This window comes from Fusarium poae, assembly GCF_019609905.1.
Source record: "Fusarium poae strain DAOMC 252244 chromosome Unknown contig_7, whole genome shotgun sequence".
NCBI classification, from domain to species: Eukaryota; Fungi; Ascomycota; class Sordariomycetes; order Hypocreales; family Nectriaceae; genus Fusarium; species Fusarium poae.
Window position 1 is genome coordinate 20933 of NW_025408664.1, and position 17574 is coordinate 38506.

Sequence of the window (17574 nt, forward strand, 5' to 3'; positions counted from 1 at the left end):
CCGATCACAACAGAATTGCCTGTGCGGATACAAGAGGTCCATACCCCCGTGTAACGGCTCTATGTTCGTTTATTCGCCAAAACTCCCAGCCTTGCTACTTCAATATGATAGTATTATATATTTTGAAAGCCAACTTATTTACATTTCAACGTTAATAAACAGACTCTGTCTCTGCGTCCGTGCCTGCATGTACAAAAATGCAGTCCTGGAAGTCGTCCTCGGGCTCTGGGAGCAACTTCACGTCAGCCGTCTCCCAGGATTGGCTGTTGTTATGATGCGCAGTCAATGCTGGGTGCACTTGTGTGTAAGAATTCAGTTGTTAATTGTTGTTCTTCTATTCAAGAATCATGAAGGTCTTTTACCCAAAGCCAGAACTGTGGGAACTAGAGCGGTGCGGATGGACCGATCTGGTCGACCAGTGCGAGATGGCGCGGGTGGTGGTGGCTCGGAGCCATCCGGCCCCGGCGATCATTTTCTCTTGAGCCTGCAACCTCTTCCGTCTATAAGCCTCCTCTAACGGCAAAGGTGGGCTTTAATGTTTGTGGTTTTGCTGGACGTAGCTGTAATGGTGGGAGGTTATATAGAAAGTGCCTAACTACAGTAATCCATTCACGATTTCCAGGCTGCACTGATTTTGGCCTTCCTTGCCTTTCTGAACCTGTGACAACCATTCCGGCCATAATGACGCCCATTATAAAGCCAGTCTCATCAAAGTTCCAGATATCATCTGATCCGATAATATAGCTCTATGAAATTCTTATAAGACTTCCAAAAAAGAAAAAACCTGCCTCTGAGATGAAAAGTGGGGTGTTGTTTTGTTCACTTGTCTCTCGCGTTCGCTTATCCTATACGCTAACCTATAACTAACTATTCGATAAATCATTTGTGCTGGGTACTGTGAATCTCTTTTACCCTATACAGTTCCGCAGGTGGTCACCGGCTAGCTCTGATGTCAGTTTTACTAATAACAGCGGCGATTTCGTTACTTGAGAATGGTAGAGGGGACACCATAACGCAACATCCAGAACGCGCCACCGTTGCATTGTAGGAAACGTTGGATGGTTCTGAGCCAAGGGCGGGGACTACTCTCTGAAACTTGAAATCCTATTTTAACTTTGACCAATATAGACGGTGCTACGTACAGCCGGGAAAGGTAAGTTCGGCTATGGCAGCCATTTTAGTCTCTTCAAAACCAAGAAGAGAAAAAAGGGTTTATAGGTCACGATTGATTCACATCGCTGTACGGCGGTAAAAGGAGAAGGAATTTTTAATCAAAAGAAAAAGGCGAGAAGAGGCGATGTATAAGACCAACGACAACCGGCTAAGCAGCAGACGAATTTATAACCAGTTTCAAAAAGTCGTGACATTGGATCAACCCTGATTCTCCTGCCATGGATCAGAATCAAACGCGGGCATCTGGGTTTATCGATACGTTGTGGGAGGAAGACGACTACTTGGAAGACATCATAGACCATCTTGCTTATATGGAGGTAGGGGATCTGCAAAGAGAACCAATCATGATTTCCCTATAATTGACATTGAGCAGGATGTGACTTTGCCAAGCATTCTCATGATCGAAAAGCAAGAACAAATCACGTGGGACCTACGGTCAAATCTCATCGACTTTGTCACCCGATCACATCAGCACTTTCGTCTTCCCTCGCACGTGCTATTTTTATCTATCAATCTCATTGACCGATACTGCTCAAGGAAGCAGGTCTTTGAAGAACACTACTGGTTGCTTGGGAGTGTCGCACTCTTTGTTGCCTCCAAATATGGTGATAAGACTGACCGAGGTAGAAATCTCATACCTCTGTCGGTTCGTGATATAAGGAAGCTGTGTCACGACATCTTTGATGAACATATGATAGCGCAAATGGAAGTCTCAATCTTGTACACTCTAGACTGGGTGATGGGCCACCCGACAACGGACCATTACCTGGACTTTTGCTCGTAGGAGAACCTAGGGGCGGCGAGCTAGCTAGTATGGCAGCATACCTGTCGGAGATCTCGCTTTATCATCCAGAGTTTGCCGGGATCAAGCCTTCTGTTATTGCTACATCATGCTGCATGCTTGCCAAAAGTATTCTTTTCGGAACTGTGTCGATAGGAACAAACACAGAAATCGTGGTCATGGAAACTTTGAATTCCCTTTGGAAACGCCTTCGTCAGCTCCACCAGCTATTTCAGACAAATACTCAACCCAGAGCCAACACTACGTAGCGCAAACTGTGTTTTATCGGCTGGCCGGTTAGGATCGCATGCAATGTGGAACAGATGAGGCGAAGGGAGGTCGCACGAGCCACTGCTTCTAGGAGCCTAGAAGCATTACCATGTCAGCGTCGTATGGATAGACTAGATATTATACCAGTGGTCTGAGCTCTGCCATTAGAGTGATGATTTGCGATTTATACGGTGTTGTTCCGATTGTGCGATTTTCTCAACGTATATAATAAGGCAATTGATATACGGGCATGACACTTTTACTACCCGGGCATGACTCTATCCGGGCATGACTTTTACGCGCTTTAATTGGCCAAACCCCATATTTGTTACTGCACCTTAACCCTTTCTCTAATACCCAGATATGTATTTGTTTTAGTATTGTCATAAACGCCGCCATCTGACCCCTCCGTCTTAGAGATGGCTATGGAACATTGCGAGAAAGTATAAGACGACCGACTACAATCGACAGGCCAAAGCATCCCATATGATCGCAGACGACCTATACAGGGACGAGTTGACCAGTGCCGTACGCGACATTCTTGACTCTAGACTGCATTGGGGAGGATTACCTAAGACACTGGGACAGCTTGGCTGATTACTTGTAGCTAGGTCGAGGTCGCATCTCTCATCTACCCCAAACTTGCACAGGGATCGTTTATGTTATACAATTGATAGTTGTTTGCGACCCAACTCGAAGACTGACTAGCACATAGAGCGACGTAATTCATACTGTTAGCCGCTGACAGAGGCAACTTCCCTCATGGAGTAGGTGTTGACATTCTTCCAACGGCAAGGGGCCAATAAGCGATCCGATTCGTATCAACCTTGCAGCCTAGGACTCCTACCGAGCTAGAATACGCTGCATGTGGAGTAATGAACACAGAAGCTCCCGGAGTCGGTAGAATAGCGTAGACAACTGCAATCCAGGAAACAATAATGTAGGCCACGAGGTTTATCCCATGTCGAGAAGCGGAGGACATGTTGGGAAAGGAGCACAGCATGGTAACGTGGCAAACAAGTTGTCCGGGGAGTCTTGACAATAAATGTACAGTGGGGTGCGGTTTCAGCGTCAGCAGTTTATTATCGTAGTTTTGATGGAAGTGCACCAAAACGGACTAAGCGTGGTGCATGTCATAGGCACTCAACCCTGCCACGTATTAGTCACAACAGAATCTGGATATTTCGGCGTCCAGCCTTCGAAGACCCGTATTATAATGGACTTACAACTGCTCGCTTCTGCATGCTGTTAGTAAGCACAAAGAGCAGGATCATACCAGCGTCGGCAGTGCACTGGGCTTGCGCCACGTTTAGTTCATTTTCGAGCACTCTCAATAGAGCTACAGCAATAAGTTACTGACGCTGGACTCGCACTATCTGGTGGGGATGCATCCAATAGAATGTCTTGTGGGGTCCCAGAGCTCGATGGCAAAGGTGCCGCATAGTTTGCACAGGTGGACGTCTTCGAACGTTCGCACCCAGATTAGACTCAATGATGATGGTGGAGTCCATGACCGTTGCCACGTCCTGATCAACGGACCACGTTCAACCAGCAGTTTTTCTAGTCGGGTCGCGGTCTCGGAATTATCGGCTGCGTGTCTACGCTGTTCGCGCAAAAGAGTCTAACACCACTTTCCGCCAATTCTTTCGCACACAAAAGAGACTCTGTTGGTCGCTCGGAGATACAATGCTGATTACGCGCAGGATAGGGGTGATAAAACAAAAAGGGGTTAACCCCAGAAGACTGTTGAGGCTTATACTTCAACAAGGGGCCATAAGCACTCTACCAGTGATTCTCGTTATTACCATACGATTAGTATCTCCGTTCGAACGGTAGGTTACAGTCCTGGTTGATATTAGACGCCGCTTGCCTAATCCAATAAAGGTCAGATAAGCCTTCGCACACGAACCATACTAGTTAGTGGCTATTGTGGCTTTTACAGTGTGTATGACCGGAAATGCCGGGAATATGTCCAAGTACTTGCCGTAATCTCCACGTCCAGAATAGACCTCAGTCAAAGCGAGATGTTGACTTTCGTTGTCGGCTGATTATCCATATTGACGTCACGAAGAGCCAGATCTTGCGCTCCGATCTGGCCTTTCTTTTGAAAGGCTTGTTCTGGATGCGTCCGCAAGTAATCAGATGATTTCTACCACTTGGGAGCCATAATTGGCCAGTGTTGATGACAGTATGCGATCTTGACAGGCATTACAAAGAGATAGGATCAGCTATCATGGTTCTTGCAGCGCTCCGTGCAACGTCGTAAGCCCGTGCGCCAAAGTTTATCTTGACTTTGTTGAATTAGGCAAGCAGCCTCTAAATTCGACCGGGACTGTATGCTGTCCTCCATGCGAACGTGACAGGTTTTGGGGCCAATACCAACCATTGCCGTTGCCTATGATCGGGGTATGGAAGGAACTTCGACAAGGGGCGATGGTTCGCTATTACCTAGAGAATTGTTCGCCATCAGCTCTGTGTCACCTGATTAATCAAAGCATACTAAAGCCCCGTCAACTGAAGTCCGCAGGCTCAATGCGTGAAAGACTTGGGTCTGATACACCTAGTCTCCAGGGTAGCTGTTAAAGCCAAACCTATGTTTGAGCATCCGCTAGCTGCTCTTCCAAGCTGTCCGCAGTGTAGCTTTCCGGGGTGTGTGGATCGTGGACTTTTGCAGCGTGTTCAAAGTATTTTGGGTTTCGGATCGTGTTAGAGTCATTGCTTGAGACCCTAACGTGACCGAGAAAACCTCTTTGTATGCGCGAGTTGTTGAACATTCCTTGTGTTTGTTCTCACTCCTAAAATGTCTTGTGAACTGTAAGCCTATAGAAGCAGGCAGGGACATCTTACGAAGGGTAAGAGATGCAGAGGGGTTTTAGAGAACATCACAGCTGTAGATGAGGCGTCGCAGAACATTTTCAATTGTGCAAGACAGGTAATAGGCAGATTAAATGTCACTCGTCCCTTCAGCGACGCAAGTGCGTCAACCCATTGATCATCACTGAGGCTAACCAGCGGCAGTGAAGGCGTGTAGATTCCAGCTTTACTCCACGATCGAATGCACTGAGCCATCGCTACTATCTCCCTCCTCAGCCGGCTTCTCAATGGTGCCGTCATACGCCCTGCACTGCTAAACGTCCTCTCGCTCTCCGCAGACGACGATGGGATGGTGAGCATATCAATCGCCATCAGAGACAGCCGCGGGTACCGATTCCTGTTGATTTTCCACCAGTCAATCGGTCTACTCCTGTAGTGGTGACTGTTGACAACATCCTCAGCACAGTACCGAGCATATTCGTCATCGGCAGTCGCTCCCGCTGTCGTGTGTTTCGTCTTCCGGGTGCTCTTGCGGCCACTGGACGCTGCCAAGGACGAACCCTGGGCGCATGGCGGCCCAGCTACACTCTAGCAAGTCTCCGCTCAATGTAATCCATTGAGGCCTCGTCAGACGTAGCGAAGACTTCGCAGTCAACATCGCGTTCCCTGTAACTCTCCCAGATCTCTCTGAGCTTGGCTTCGTACTCTAATCGCCAACTCTTAGCCTTACGAAAAGGCACTCGAGACCACAGTTGATCGAGAAGGCGCCACTTCTTCGCCGGGTTGAAGACAACAGCGCCGACATAAGCAGCGCTAGTCAGACGGTTATAATACTTGTGCAGCTTCTTCCATCCGAGCTTGATAAAGACCTTGAGCAATCTACGGGTTCTGCTATCGAGCCCGTCGTAGATGGAGACTTCGACGTCCTTCTTCTCCTTGCTCACTGGATCCTCAACTTCTTCAAAGATTGTACCTTCGATAGCACCTTCGAGGTGGTCAAGTAGGATCTCGAAGACAGGGAAGTATTCATCGAAACTACCACACGTCAACCTCGCGCCGGGAATACCGTCGCCCTGAAGTTGCTTGGTGGCGATTTCAAAAGGCTTCAGAAGCTTGACAAGTACCTCGATAACCTTCCGGTCGTACGCGCTTAAGCGGTATTGCAGAACTGCCGGTTTCGGTTTGTCACCAAGGCCCTCAGTTTCCCAACGGTTCTGAACGTCATTGAAGAAGGTATTGAGAGCCGAGCGGAGACGAAGTGCCCTCTCCATCATCCGCATGTCCGAGTTCCATCTGGTGGCATTGTTGAAGACCCAGTGTAGTGTTGATTCATGGCCAGATTCCTTGCGTTGAGACTGAAGAAACTGCTCGTACAGCTGTTGACTCGCTCGCAGCTGAATCCCGGTGTTGTGAAGCATTCCTGGGGCGCCGTTCTGGCTGTACTCCCTGAAAGTGGCTCCATTGATCTCCTCCGGAGCTGGGTGGGATGATAGGAGGTCCTCTTCTGGGATACCAACGGCAGTGTTCGCTTCAAAGTCTTCGTCCGTGCCGTCTTCCATCTCTACATCCAGGGCCTCGTCGATAGCTTGATCAACAAGCTCCTCATCGTCATCTTGATCGTCACCATCCGCAGCGATGATTGCCGCGAAGTTCTCCCGCTTCGAACCGTATAGCATTGCCCGCACGCAGAGGTTGAAGATATGCGCAGCGCAGCGAATCCGTCGCTCTTCAGGTGAGAAGCCGTGTTCAAAGGCAAGACTGTCCATGCAGGTGTCATTGTTGGCAGCATTGTCCAGCGTGAAGTAGCCAATCTTGTCCGGGTCGTTGATTTGCCAGAATGCGAGCGTATCAGCGACCTCATCAGCAAGTGAAGCACCATTGTGTCTGCCCGAGAGAGGTCGAAGGCCAAGGAGGATTCGGTGTTGGACAAAGTGGTTATCAATGAATTGAGCGTTGATCCCAAGAAACGAAGTGTACGACTTGGATGTCCAACCGTCGAAGGAGAAATGCATCTGGGATCGAGCGCTGCGCAATACTTCGGTTACCGGCCCAACGGCACCCCTATACTCGGATTCGAGCATGCGAAGCAGTCGGCACAGATCCACTTGAGCTTATTGCCCTGCCGCGAGGTGGAATGGTCCTCAACACGATACCCATATTGCTGCCACCACGCCCTCGTGTCCTGACCGCCAGTATAGCGCTCGAATCCGGGCCATTTGGCCCACTCTTGGCGGCCCCAAAGTGTCCAATCAACCTGAATAAAGTCGGCAGCCGTTCCGCGAGAACGGAGTGATGGTGTCGCTGGTAACGAGATTCCTGGAGAAGACACAGGCGGCGAAGACGAGTACTCGACGCACTCCATTGCGCCTGACCCAATCGATGGGGACGGCTTGAAGAGAATGGTTCGGGCATCGTGACGTTAGGTCGGTCGCGCGAATCGAGCCAGCTTGTAGAGGAGGGTTGGAGTCATCGAGGCTTCGCCGGTGCCCAACTTATTTATACCGCTTCCATGACAGCAAAACTCAGTGAGGCCAGCATAACGCGTATGTACGCGCGTTGTCGACGCGAAAACGAAAAAAAAATCCCAGGTCGCCATCTCCGTTACATTGGCTAAGTCTTGTACGAATGAAAGGGCATCCGCCAGCAATGAGAATAATGACCTCGCGCACCATGTCCGACTACCCACGCGAAGACGCCTCTTGGCTCAATCACTGGTGCTCGACGGTTCTCCAGGTGCTATATACACCTGCGCTAGCAACCAATGAAATCGAAGGTCTTGTCACTCAAGTTCAGTCTGGTATGGTCCCTGGTCATCTGGTTTCAAAGTGCCCCTATTGGCTCATGTCGTCGTGCACAGACCACCGAGGCACACAACTGGAACTTTCCTTCCGCGCTGGCCCGTCTCGTTCCATCCTGGCGTCGCCTCTGAATGGGCTCTTGAGCTCGTTTGAGCTGGCCGGAGCTCGTCGTGTTGCCACGTGAGGTGTAGCGGTGAGGGCGTAGTTTTAATGCTGTAAGTGGTCGCAGCTGCGGGAGGATTATGAAGTCGCTAGTACATCCACCTAGGGGCTGGCTGGGTTTGGCCGCAAGTTCCTGTGACCAAAGCGGGGAATAACTATGTTGGGTCTGGACAGTTAGTCGACCAATACAGGTTGAAGATGCAACAGACATGTGAGACTTCAAGGTCGAAATGGTCTTCTGAGCGTGAGAACACTGACGCCGATAGAAAGCTCTTGAGGGAGATGTCTAAATGGAGCAGTTTTTGTTTGCATTACTTCCAATCTACAGAAAACCAGCATGTGTTTAGATGGATGTTCATGGGGAGTAATTGCAAGACGGGCCTACCCTATACCAATGTGCTAGAAAGATACCAGGGTACTCACGTATTCTTCCACAGCTACGCAAGTCAAGTAACCCCTAAACAGCATTTCATGGCCACGAGGATTCGCTTTTCAACCTCGCCCACGCTTGACATAGTCCTCGTGGAAATTGGGAAATGGTCCCATTCAATAAATTACTTTTGATATTTTAGAAAGTAGTCGTTTGTGGGTTGCGGCCAAGCATGATTACTGCAGTTGCACGATACCTATTCTGACCTGTAAATCTCGGGGTTTAGATGTACCGGTATACACTAACACATCTTAGCACCTACACGGACCCTGGGCCTTCAAGACGACAAATCACGCTCGGTCGCGTCAGGTACCGCCAGGGGCCGGTTGACGGGTTCAAGAAGTGACGCTAAAACGAGCCGCGTCACTCGTTCGACCGAATCGATCGATTTTCGATCGAACGCTTGGGCCCGTTCGATTCGATAGCGAATAAAATGTGCCGTGTTCGATTCGTATGTCGAATGAGAAACACCACATTCGATTCGCATCGAATCGAACGCCAAGAAATTCGATTCGATATTCGTAAGACTTGGCATCGAATGAATCTATCGATTCGATTCCCGTTCGTAAGATGTCCATCCCTGATTCCGATCACTGACTGGTGATGCATCGTGATCAGTAAGGAGTCGATTGGCCATTTCTTCAATAATACGTATTGTTGAATAGTGTCAAAAGGAAGCTCATGGAAGTAGCTTGAAAAGGCTATTGTCATCAAAGATGACAGTTGCCACCTATTGCCACAGGCTTAGCAAGCAGCTTCTAGTTGATTCCACATAGCACAGAAAAGACATATAGAGCTTGCTTTACACCTCAAGTAGCAGCAGCAACAACAATAATTCACCTGAATATCTGACACTTATCGACTCAAGACCTCTTCTAAATCAGACAGCTTCCGCGAATTTGGTATAATATCGCGTCGTGATCGAATGCCACGTCGGCGCCGTTGTAATGTACGGGGATTGACTTCATATATCTTTGCAGCGCGTTGGGCACTTAGTTTTGGGTCATTTTGAAGGGCCTGAAGCGCAAGAAGGATTTTACCCTCTTGATTAGCCTCTGGCATGTTTTTGGGTTGAAAAGTAGTTCATCTGATAGTGATGATGCAAGGTGAGGGATTTACGCGACACTCGCTTATCAAATAGTTACATTACTTTGAAGTTATCTCGGTTGGTGCGCGAAAAGGGGTGGCGCGCGTAAAGTGGATACACGACCCTAGTTGGTAAAATCTAACAATAGTGGCTCACTCGCTTATCATATACGTTATATGACTCTGCATGAACCATCTAAGTATGTCTAGCTCAATTACCACTTTGCCAAGCCGGTTCGATTCCGCAGTCGTCTTAACCTCGGGCTGCCCCTCGCTGCTGAGGCCTTGCTGCCATGTGTTCTGTAGATCGCTAATCTTATTCATTGAGAGTGGGGCTCTGTTGGGTGGCCAGGATGCATAGCGGGGAAGTGTAAACAGTTTAGCATAGACACAGGCCCTCTGAGATCCGTTCTCCCGGGCGTAATGAACACTGCTACTACTTGTCTTTTGTCTCGATTAATCTTCAACATTTCCTTACCCAAAGTTCACTACTTGTCATTGCATCAATCTCATGATTTTTATTTATTCTTTCTAAACCTGGTGCCTTTAACGTCTAACTAATCTTGAGCCCTGCAACGGTCAATAAGCGAATGTCTGAAAAGAATTATGCTGTAGCTTGACAGCGATTTGCCTAATTTCTACATACTACTCGCACTTTGCACTGTTTTGCACGCACGCCTCAAAGGAACACTAATATTTGGCAAGAATAATCATGGCACTCACGGAATTGGTCGTGAACGAACCCACTACCCGTCCTTTCCAGTGTGACTGGCAGTCGTGCACAAAGGTTTGTTGCTCAAGGGTCCGCGTGCCGACCTTTCTTGCTGACCTCTGACAGAGTTTTAATCGAAAATCTGACTTGCAAAGACATTATCGCACACATACTAATGAACGGCCTTACGCTTGCTCTATTCCTGGATGCGGGAAGAGGTTCATTCAGCGAAGCGCGCTGACTGTTCACATTCGGACACATACAGGGGAGAAACCCCATTCATGTCAACACATTGATTGTGACAAACGGTTCTCTGATGTAAGTGCAATTCGTCGAGTGACTGGTAAGAAACTAACTAACTAACTAACGCAGTCTTCGAGTCTTGCACGGCACCGACGTATACACGCTGGCAAGCGTCCATACAAATGTGCCCACGATGGTTGCCCCAAAAGGTGGGTTGTGTCGGTTCCATTAAATGAACCACTTGCTAACGTGGAACTCAGCTTTTGCAGAAAAGCCACCATGGCCAAGTCCCCTCAACTCCCCAGCACTCCTCCATGACCTCGTCGCCTCACGACGTGGTTTCCATGGGCCAATTAGTCCACAACAGCTCGCTCCCTCATGCATCCTCATACGCCGACTTCGAGTCTCCGGTTCATGGTCATCATACGCCACCCCATTATGCTCACAGACATGGAATTCCCACCACTGTCCCTTACGAGTATCACGGACATACAGTGCCCGGTCAACAGGCTCACGATAAAATTGTTCATCGAGCCGCCGCCATATGGCGCCAGGCATACTATGTAACCGAGCAAGAGAACCCTGGCGCTGCTACAATAACAAGCTCCTTGCGTGCTCACTACCACTTATCACAACAAGTGGAACAACCTACTATGGAGATGCTTTATTCCGCCTCAGGAATTCCAACGTGGATCCAGAGCAGTCATAGCACCTTCTCTGCTACTTCAGTTCCGAGCCCCATGGTCCAGGATGGCTTCTATACTCACCAACCGACTACAAAGCCAGCATACCTAACAGCGGAAGCTCAGCTAGCCATGGTTCAGAACCACCAACCCGTTCAGCATCGCATCGCACAGCCTCAGAAACCTTTCGTATCGCAGCCACAACATTTGCTTTCCACGGCCGAACACTACCGTCCACCATCATCGCACCCCAGCAAGAGCAATAGTCTCATAACGATCCTCTGTGACGGTTGGGTTTCCCAAGGGATAAACTAGTCCGTACTAGGTTTATGTTGGTAGGATTGTAGGGTACCTATAACACCATACATGGCTATATGAATATTCACACCGATTTTCTTATATTCATATTATATTCAACTTATCTACCAAAACACATATTCATATAACATATTCATGCATATTCATATAAGGGTTCACGTGATGCCAAGCTAATTACTGCAGTGAAGTGAGAGGAATCTATTGGTGTAGTTATATAGCCCGAAAACTTCTCAAACGCTCCCGTTTGGCCTGTTCGCTATTAGATATCACCCTCTATAGCCTCTGGATCACACGGGAGGCCTATCCCACCCTCAGCTGACGGTCTAATATGTCCCTCTCGCAGCCAGTTGCCGATACACTCAATCTTCTCAATGTTCTCAATCAACAATCGTAACCTATCCCACCTAGCTGTGCGCCTAGCCCCTGAAAAGGTCCGCTCTGGCTCTGCTGATTCTGCTGGTACAGACAAGATATCGATAGCCATGCGGCTAAGCCGTGGATACGCTGTACGAACGTCCTCACTACACCACCATTGAAGGGGCGTAGTATCCTCTGCAAGTGCGATAGGAGCCTCTGAGATAAAGCTATCGAAATCATCCTTGCCCCGTGCTCTCGCCATCGTCTTATTTCGCACCTCTAAGCGCATCTTTGAGAGCATCGTATCCTTCTTTCGCTTTAATAATGCAGGCACAGCCAAAGACTGCTCTGAGAGATGTATCTCGACATCGTGATTGTATTCTTCTTTCCAGAGACAACGGGCGGCGGCAAACGCGCACTCGTGGCATTCCTCGGGCCAACATTCTTCAATATAGCTCTTGCGTTTAGAAGGATCGAGAAGGAGGGCCGCGGCATATACGGGGACATCCTCGGTCATAGTGTAATACTTATCGAGTATGAACCAGCACATATTGATAGAGTGAATTATACGATCATCGCGATTGCTCGGCTGCGAGTAGTGGGCCTAGTTAGCTGATTAGCATGCCGTATACGCTATAGATAGAGCAGGAAGATGTAAAACTTAGCCATATACCTTCCACTTTTCGCAGTGTCCTAGGAGAAGGTCCAGCAGCTCAAGTGACTGTGAGATTGATGCCATAGCGCCTTCAGCTTCCAACGTGGCCTCATAGAAAGGTTGAAGGAACTCTAGCGTTCTTTCTAGCATTTCCCAATCCCTACTGCTAAGAGTATTGCCTTCGAGATCATTATCATGTTCAGCGGTAAACTGGATGATCTGTGGCTTCTTCTTTAACGCAACAGTGATCACTCTATGCCATGAGGACCACCTCGTGATATTATCGATGCCTAGTTGCTTACCTACAGCATCGTACCACTGATCGTTGTGTAGAGCCGAGCTCCGTATATAGACTGCAAGAGCATGAAGCTTTGCTAGCGCTGGAATGCCTTGCCAGCCAGCGAAGCGCTCATCGACGTTGCTGGCTTGCTGATGCGTAGTTGTGGCTCGCTTGCCTCTCGCGTGTGTAAGTTTTCTCGTGGGCTGCTCCTGCCGCTCCTCCTGCCGTTGTTCTTGATGCGTCGTGGTGTCCGAATGTGCCACAATCTCCGCCGGATCCAGCTCATGTAATTGCTGCGAGAACTCCTCAAGCATAGTTGAACCGGGCTCATCGGCAGTAGCTTCTAGAGCCGCTCTAAGAGCCTCTTTTGAGCGAGCGAGAAGGAATGCTTGTAAGGCGAGATTGATAATATGGCCGATGCAGCGGATTCTGCGGCGTTTGTGAGGGTACTCAGCCTATACTATAACTCAGTATAGGCTACAGCTCTATTAGCGGCTAAGAGTAACTTACACCTGATTCCGCCTCCAAAATCTTTGATAGCTCCTCTAAACAGGTTTCGTTTGATGCAGCATTATCGCCTATATAGTAGCCGAGGCTTTGAGCAGTAATGTTGAACTTCCGTAGCGTACCGGCAACCAACTCAGCCTGCGTAGCACCAGAATGGCCGTATTTGCACTCTGGCAGTCCTAGTAATGCTTTCTGAAGCTTGAAGTCCTCATCGACCCACTGAACGCATACAGCGAGTACGCCATGGCGATGTGGCGATGTCCAGAGATCAGAAGATATGTGTATCTTCGACTGTGTTTGAATCCTCTCGGCAAGTTGTGAGCTGTATAACGAGTAGTTCGAGTTGATATAGCCCATAGCCTGCTTTCGATCGTTGATGAGAAGGTCCCCGATGGCTGGATTACATGCCAGAGCCAGATCTCGCAGTTCGGAGTGCTCAACTGCCGAAAAGGGCAGCCTGCGCCTCGCTAGAAGCCCCACAACTGCCTCAATATAGGCTTGCTTATTAAAACAGTTGCGGAGAGCAGCCTGCGAAGGACGAGAGACGATATACGAATCGATAGCGCCAGACAAAACACCCGAGGCAAATGTACTAGGAGTATCATTAGCAGCCTCGCTTGCTCTTATAAGGGCTCGGTGAGCCGTTTCTGCATGGTGTATAGCGTTGCCAGGCACTCGATTTGACCATGGAGGATTCTGACAGTGAAGACAAACGTAAGCACGGTGTCCCTTGGTCTTTCTGCGCTTCGGGCCAAGCTCAGCTTGGAGATGTTTCTTCGGGATAATCTATGTAGAAAAGGCATTGAAATTCCATGAAAGTTTCGATGCAAACGAGCCTATAGAAGCGTTGTTAGTCCCTGAGGCTGATATCTCAGAAGCCTGAGAAGCCATAGATGCTAATAAGCAGTACGTTGCTGCATGGTATGCGACAACTGGAGAGTTTTCTTTAAGATTTAATTAAGAGATTTTCGGGTAGAGAGATTGGTGCTGGCATGAAGTGTATTTGTAGTTTGTCACATCCAACAGACCAAAGGTGATACATTTGGTCAAACTGGAAGGAAAGTCTTCCAGCTGTTCAAACCGGCTGCTCAGACCGGCAAATAGAACAGCTTTGACTCGACCGTCTGGACCGGTTTGGAACTGACTCCAAAATCCTTCTCTAAACAGCTGATCAGCAAGTGCGTTAATGCTGCTTTGTCCTTGACACACTTCTCGTCTAGCATCTGTAATACGATTGTAGATATCCCAGCGCTCATCATATGTCAATCAAATCAACTTCGGGGCCAAAGTTGATTTGATTGACAGCCCTCGAGCTCAAAGTTGATTTGTTTGATTTGATTGATACCCTTTTCAATTCCGTGAGTGGAGACCCTACCCGAAGTCCCTCGTGTACACCAACACTCAGCTACCCACCCAACTACCTAACCTTACTCCGCCCTGCCTGACCCAGTTCTTGAGGCATTGAACATGTTCCAATGTATCTGCGCCCATCGAGAGCCTCTGAGAAGTCAACGTCAGCTTCGCTAGGCTGAATTGTCTCTCACAATCGCTCGCCATCGCTGGAATAGCAAAGACATCCAGGGCAAAGCTGCTCAGTGAAGGAAACGAAGCCCTGTGGTCTCTCCACCATTGGATAGCATCCTGCGTATCCTGTGGCTCGAGACGGAGGTACCTTTCGAGCTCGCCGACACTGCCACCCGTCGCAAACGCTTTCTTTGTCTTGCTATTAATCCACTGAGTGTACTGATCATCCTCTTGACCCATCGTCCTTGGCGCTGCGTCGTACTTCGTTGTTTCCTCGCACAGTCCCTGGTTCGCGTCGTACCAACGGGTGAAGTAATCCTTGATTCCAGCCTTGGCATCACGAACCCAAGCGAGTTGCTTCTCAGACACCCAAGTCGCCTCTAACCAGCTGATCCCGAACCTCGGGTGAAGAATGATTGCTGCCGCAAACAAGGGAGATTCTCCGAGCTTGTCATAATACTCATTCAGCTTCTTCCACCCGTTGTTGATTGATGCCCGAATGTAGGCTCGATGGTCCGCTGGTAATGTGCTCTTTGCGACGTTTCGGACGCTGATCGCTTCTCCGCCGTAGAATAATCAGCCCGAGAATGCGACGGTAAGGCAGATTCTACGAATCTCGGAGGTTGACTCCGCTATGGTAGCGCGTAAACCTCATCCTCCTCAAAGCGGGCAGGGGAGACGGCGAACGCGGCTTGGCCGACCGTTGGACTCTCGGAAATTTGCTGACGCCGTTACAATCCGCTCCGCAGCATCCACTTGAGTTTCTCCCGTCGTCTCCTCCGTAACCTCACTATAGAAGACCTTCCAGTCCTCAAAATGCTCCAACAGATATTCCATTCCTTAGGAAGGTCCCGTGCGACCTAATCCAGCTCTTCCTGCCCTTTGCACCTTTTCGAGCTAACAAATCCTCCTGGACGAAGCGACGGTTCTTCCAGGTAATCCTGGGCAGATTCTCAATGGTCGGGTTGGGAGGTAAAGCTCCAACGGCTGCTTCTTCCAACTGCTTGGCGACCGTTTTAGGCTGAGACAATCGTGAGAAGACGGAAGAAGGAGGTGTAGGACAAGGTGTCAATCTTGTTGGCGGAAAGCCAGCTGGCGACGGGGAGAGTGGCGAGTTCGACAACCACGTGTAGAAGGGATTATTTTGATGGCGCGACATGGTTGGAAAACGCGTTCCACATTGCATACGCGCGCTGGGGTCATGCGTTAGATCACGATAGCAGACACTTAGCTTTGCCGCTAATCACCCCGCTATTTGAGAGTAGACTCCTATCTGCAACTATCTAGTATAGGGTAGTGGCTCGAGAAGATGTGGATTTTCCCTCGAGATTAGACGATCACATGATACATATGTAATATGTCAATTATTTCAACTTTAGAAATGTGTGATTTGATTTGATTGAAAGGAAGAATTTGACGATTTGATTGATTTGATTGGGGTGATTGATTGATTGAGTTGACATATGAATTACTATGCCGCAACTGTCCTCCACCCGGCGATTCGGTGGGACTTCCTTCATAGGGCTTATCGAGAGAGGCCGGGTTGGATCGGAAAAGCTCAGCAACTCATTGACGGCCTCTGGCAGAGTACAAGCAATTGCCGGTCCAATTTGAACGAGGCAACTATGACCAGCTACGTCCAATCAAGAGGGCCAAGGAAGTAGAAGATTCGTTCTCTTCGTACCTGGACAGTTTCAAGTCAACGACCACGGCGCGGTTGGAGGGAAATGAGGGTGACGAGCTCGACCGGTGGCTACAGCTCACCGGTCCTGTTGAGAAAAGACTCTGGCCCATTTTTATATTGGTTTAACAAGAGGTTTGAATACCCACGTCTTACACGGATGGCTATAGACATCCTCTCTGTGCCTCTAATGGCGGCGGAGTGCGAGAGGGTATTCTCTTCCTGTGGGAACATGGTGTCGGCCAAACGCTGCCGGCTGCAGGCGGAAACAGTTGCCGTAACGCAAACCGTGAGGTCCTGGTTAAAGGCGGGTTTGCTGGACGATTATGACGGATTGCTCAAGGATGTGGTGGCAGAAGAATGAGCCTAGACTTAATCGCGCTCACTAGGTATGGCCGGGATGTTTCGTTCATTGAATCATTTCAATCACTATCATTTCATTCCTTGCCCTTCAATGATCATTATCATTGTGGTCCTGCTTAATCAGCAGCCATTTCATTTCATTATCCCCTTCATAGTGATTGATAGTGATTGATGCGCCACTCTGGTCCTGAGAGATATGCTGAACTCCGACCTCCGTTATTTTCTCTTGTACAGCTTCAGAATATGAGGGAAGATAGCTGGCGTTATCTCGAGCTTGACGCTCTTGTCGCTGCTTAGCTTGCCATTTGTCACACGTAGCGAGGTGCTCTTTCGGCCTCCCAACAGAGGTCGCTGCAAACTCCTTCTGGCAGTGACGGCACCTGTATCGCTTGCTTTTCTTGCAGTTAGACCGGCCAAGGTCGATAAACTGTCGCTAAACGAAGGCCGCGTCAGCTTTAATAGGCGGCATCTTTTGACGCTACCCTCATTGAGGAGAGAATGGCAGAGATTTTGTACAGCTCCGTACTTGTAAGATATGGCCCACAAATGACCTCGTTGGGAACATTGTGGGTCGTGCCGTACGTACGCAGTACACGTACGTACAACACGGTTGTATCGTTTGATGTTTGGCGAAGTGGGGCGGCACGGATGAATATTCGGGGCGCGTCTCGGCTGTCGGCCAAACCCCACTAGCCGGGCATGGCTGCTGTTAAAAGCGGCTAAAACCGAGTAGGAAT

The 17574-nt window shown here is 49.0% G+C and overlaps 4 protein-coding genes across 4 annotated transcripts; 3 read left to right on the top strand and 1 right to left on the bottom strand.

Moving 5' to 3' along the window:
* Positions 1 to 1391: 1391 nt before the first annotated feature.
* On the top strand, positions 1392 to 1957 carry FPOAC1_014071 (uncharacterized protein; the record flags this gene model as incomplete). Its single annotated transcript, XM_044858395.1, has 2 exons — positions 1392 to 1490; positions 1547 to 1957. The coding sequence occupies 2 exons, from the start codon at positions 1392 to 1394 to the stop codon at positions 1955 to 1957; spliced, it is 510 nt and encodes a 169-aa protein (XP_044700605.1).
* A 5751-nt stretch (positions 1958 to 7708) lies between these two features.
* FPOAC1_014072 (uncharacterized protein) lies at positions 7709 to 8020 on the top strand (the record flags this gene model as incomplete). Its single annotated transcript, XM_044858396.1, has 1 exon — positions 7709 to 8020. The coding sequence occupies one exon, from the start codon at positions 7709 to 7711 to the stop codon at positions 8018 to 8020; it is 312 nt and encodes a 103-aa protein (XP_044700606.1).
* A 2206-nt stretch (positions 8021 to 10226) lies between these two features.
* On the top strand, positions 10227 to 11467 carry FPOAC1_014073 (uncharacterized protein; the record flags this gene model as incomplete). Its single annotated transcript, XM_044858397.1, has 4 exons — positions 10227 to 10301; positions 10353 to 10544; positions 10599 to 10678; positions 10744 to 11467. 4 exons carry the CDS (start codon positions 10227 to 10229, stop codon positions 11465 to 11467), a joined length of 1071 nt encoding a protein of 356 aa, XP_044700607.1.
* Positions 11468 to 16925: 5458 nt separating this feature from the next.
* Positions 16926 to 17402, bottom strand: FPOAC1_014074 (uncharacterized protein; the record flags this gene model as incomplete). The annotated part of the gene is made up of 2 exons (XM_044858398.1): positions 16926 to 17270; positions 17364 to 17402. 2 exons carry the CDS (start codon positions 17400 to 17402, stop codon positions 16926 to 16928), a joined length of 384 nt encoding a protein of 127 aa, XP_044700608.1.
* Between the last annotated feature and the right edge of the window lie 172 nt (positions 17403 to 17574).